Raw genomic sequence first — 2069 nt, 5'->3', positions numbered from 1 at the left:
GATGAGTTAATGTGGGTGATTGGCGAGTGCTATGTTGTGGTATGCTCCTTCTTTCCTATCAAAAAAGTAATTTTTACCAGACTAAAGATAGGACACACGCACGTCACGCACAAACATTTGCTCGAAGGAGAGGAGGCTCCTTTTTGCGTGGCGTACAACACAGATTTCACAGTTCGGCACATCCTAACGGAATGTGTCGAATTTAATTATGTTCGTGAGAAATATTTTAAATGTAAAGATATTAAGACCCTTTTTGACATCGCAGAGCCAAGAAAATTTTTAAGTTATATAAAAGAAATTGGACTATTTAATAGAATATGGAAATATATGTGAGACGTGCTGACAAAATGAGTTACTTCTCACAATCCACAAATAGAGATATTGGCAAAAAATCGACTCTAGGATCAAATTTGTAGATTTTCCATTAATGTAATATTCTTTACGTATAACATGCCTTATATTATTTCATGCTTATGAATTGTAAAAACTTCATTGATAAGCATGAAGTATCAGCTATTTTTATAGGGCTCAAATCCGAGAAGTAACTCATTTTGTCTGCACGCTTCACATATAGTAAACGTTATCGGTGTAATATATACATACACTGAAATTAATATTGTATATACAAATGTAAATAAGCCTTTTCCATATTTACCAAAAAATGTTTATAAATGTTTGTTTGTCTTTTTAGCATAATGAAAACTGTGATTATGTGCGGTTGCGAGCTCCGAAAGACTCTTACTAAAAACACGTCTGATTTTGTAGCGGTGAAACCTGTTGGCGCTTAAATGACCAAAATTGTATCGATAGTGCCGTAAAACATCTACCCAATCAATCAAATCAAACATAAATCTTCCTTGTCTCCCCGTCCTTCTTTTTATGTTTGTTTCTCTCTTGCAACACCTCTAATATTCGTCTCTTATAGGACCTTTTTGTGTTGCAAGTGTAATAAAAATTCTTTCCAAAACTAAAACTAAATAAGTTGGTTACCCCCTGTGTTTCAGACTTCTGAATGATCATCCCTCTGTCCGGGACGCCCAGGTTGTAGCTAGCTAAGTAAGCCGCCACCTCCGTCGTCACCAGCTACCGTTGTCATGGAGACGGGACTCAAACCCGGAGCCCCCGAGGAGGAGGAGGCAAACGACTGTACCGGCTGGTGCCTCACGGAGTTCCAGTCGGAGAGTATCAACCTGGACCACGACCGGCCGCCGGACTTTGTTACGTCACAGGTGAGACTTTTTCTTGACCATTAATTTGGGTAACGACACGGTGGAATCAGGTGCTTGTCAATTTTTGGGCATATTATGGAGTTATAGAAATTATCGTCAAGCTTGTTCGTTTGTACTGTTTCTGAAGAAAACAATTATTTTGGGGCATATGAAGTTATAGAAATTATATTCAAGCTTGTTCATTTGTACTGTTTCTGAAGAAAACAATTATCCATCTGTCTTCTATAGAGTTTGAGATATTTGCGATTGAAAGATGTGGGGGTCACCTGGTGTCAGCAGAAAAAAAAATAGAGAGAAATTGACCGTCAAAGTTTGGTCACTTCCGAATTTGAGTCCTTGGAAACTATATAGCGCCTGATTTCACCTTGATGCCTCATATTTATTGAGTATCGTGTTGGTAATTTGTGGATGTGTGGTGTGGTATGCTACCTCTTCCCTATCAAACTTTCTGGTGACATCTCTTATCCTCGGTACTGATATAACCTACATGACGGAGAGGGCCGCATATCTTCGAGGGGAAAAGTGGTTGTCTTAGACAGTTAAAAAGTTCTTTCATTTGCTTCTGTTCTTACCTATTCTTTTATCTTTTGTTTTGTACTGTTTCATGCCTATAAAACAAGGGCGGGGGTGAGTGGAAGACGTGGTGAGTAATAAGTAACGGGAAGATTGCTGTCCTTTGTAAATAGCACACCGCATAGTAAGTCTTTTGGACAACAACAAAAAAAGCATACGTTGCACACAGAAATGGGGAAATTAAAATAAAACAAACAACAATAACAGATAATCAACAGGTTGTGAAAATGTCTTCTCAGTCAAGTCGCATCGTAACAGAGCATGTCT

General features: G+C 38.3%; 1 protein-coding gene across 1 annotated transcript in view; it reads left to right on the top strand.

Moving 5' to 3' along the window:
- Window positions 1-977: 977 nt before the first annotated feature.
- Window positions 978-2069, top strand: part of LOC101853830 (protein rolling stone) — a gene marked incomplete in the record, with an annotated part of 108848 nt that continues 107756 nt past the window's right edge. The window contains 1 exon segment of the mRNA XM_013089931.2: window positions 978-1229. Within this exon segment, the coding sequence (XP_012945385.1) occupies window positions 1095-1229 (135 nt within the window).

Source organism: Aplysia californica, unplaced genomic scaffold, assembly GCF_000002075.1.
Source record: "Aplysia californica isolate F4 #8 unplaced genomic scaffold, AplCal3.0 scaffold01083, whole genome shotgun sequence".
NCBI classification, from domain to species: Eukaryota; Metazoa; Mollusca; class Gastropoda; order Aplysiida; family Aplysiidae; genus Aplysia; species Aplysia californica.
The sequence above is the reverse complement of the archived record's forward strand: the minus strand, read 5'-3'. Positions and strand labels throughout refer to the sequence as shown.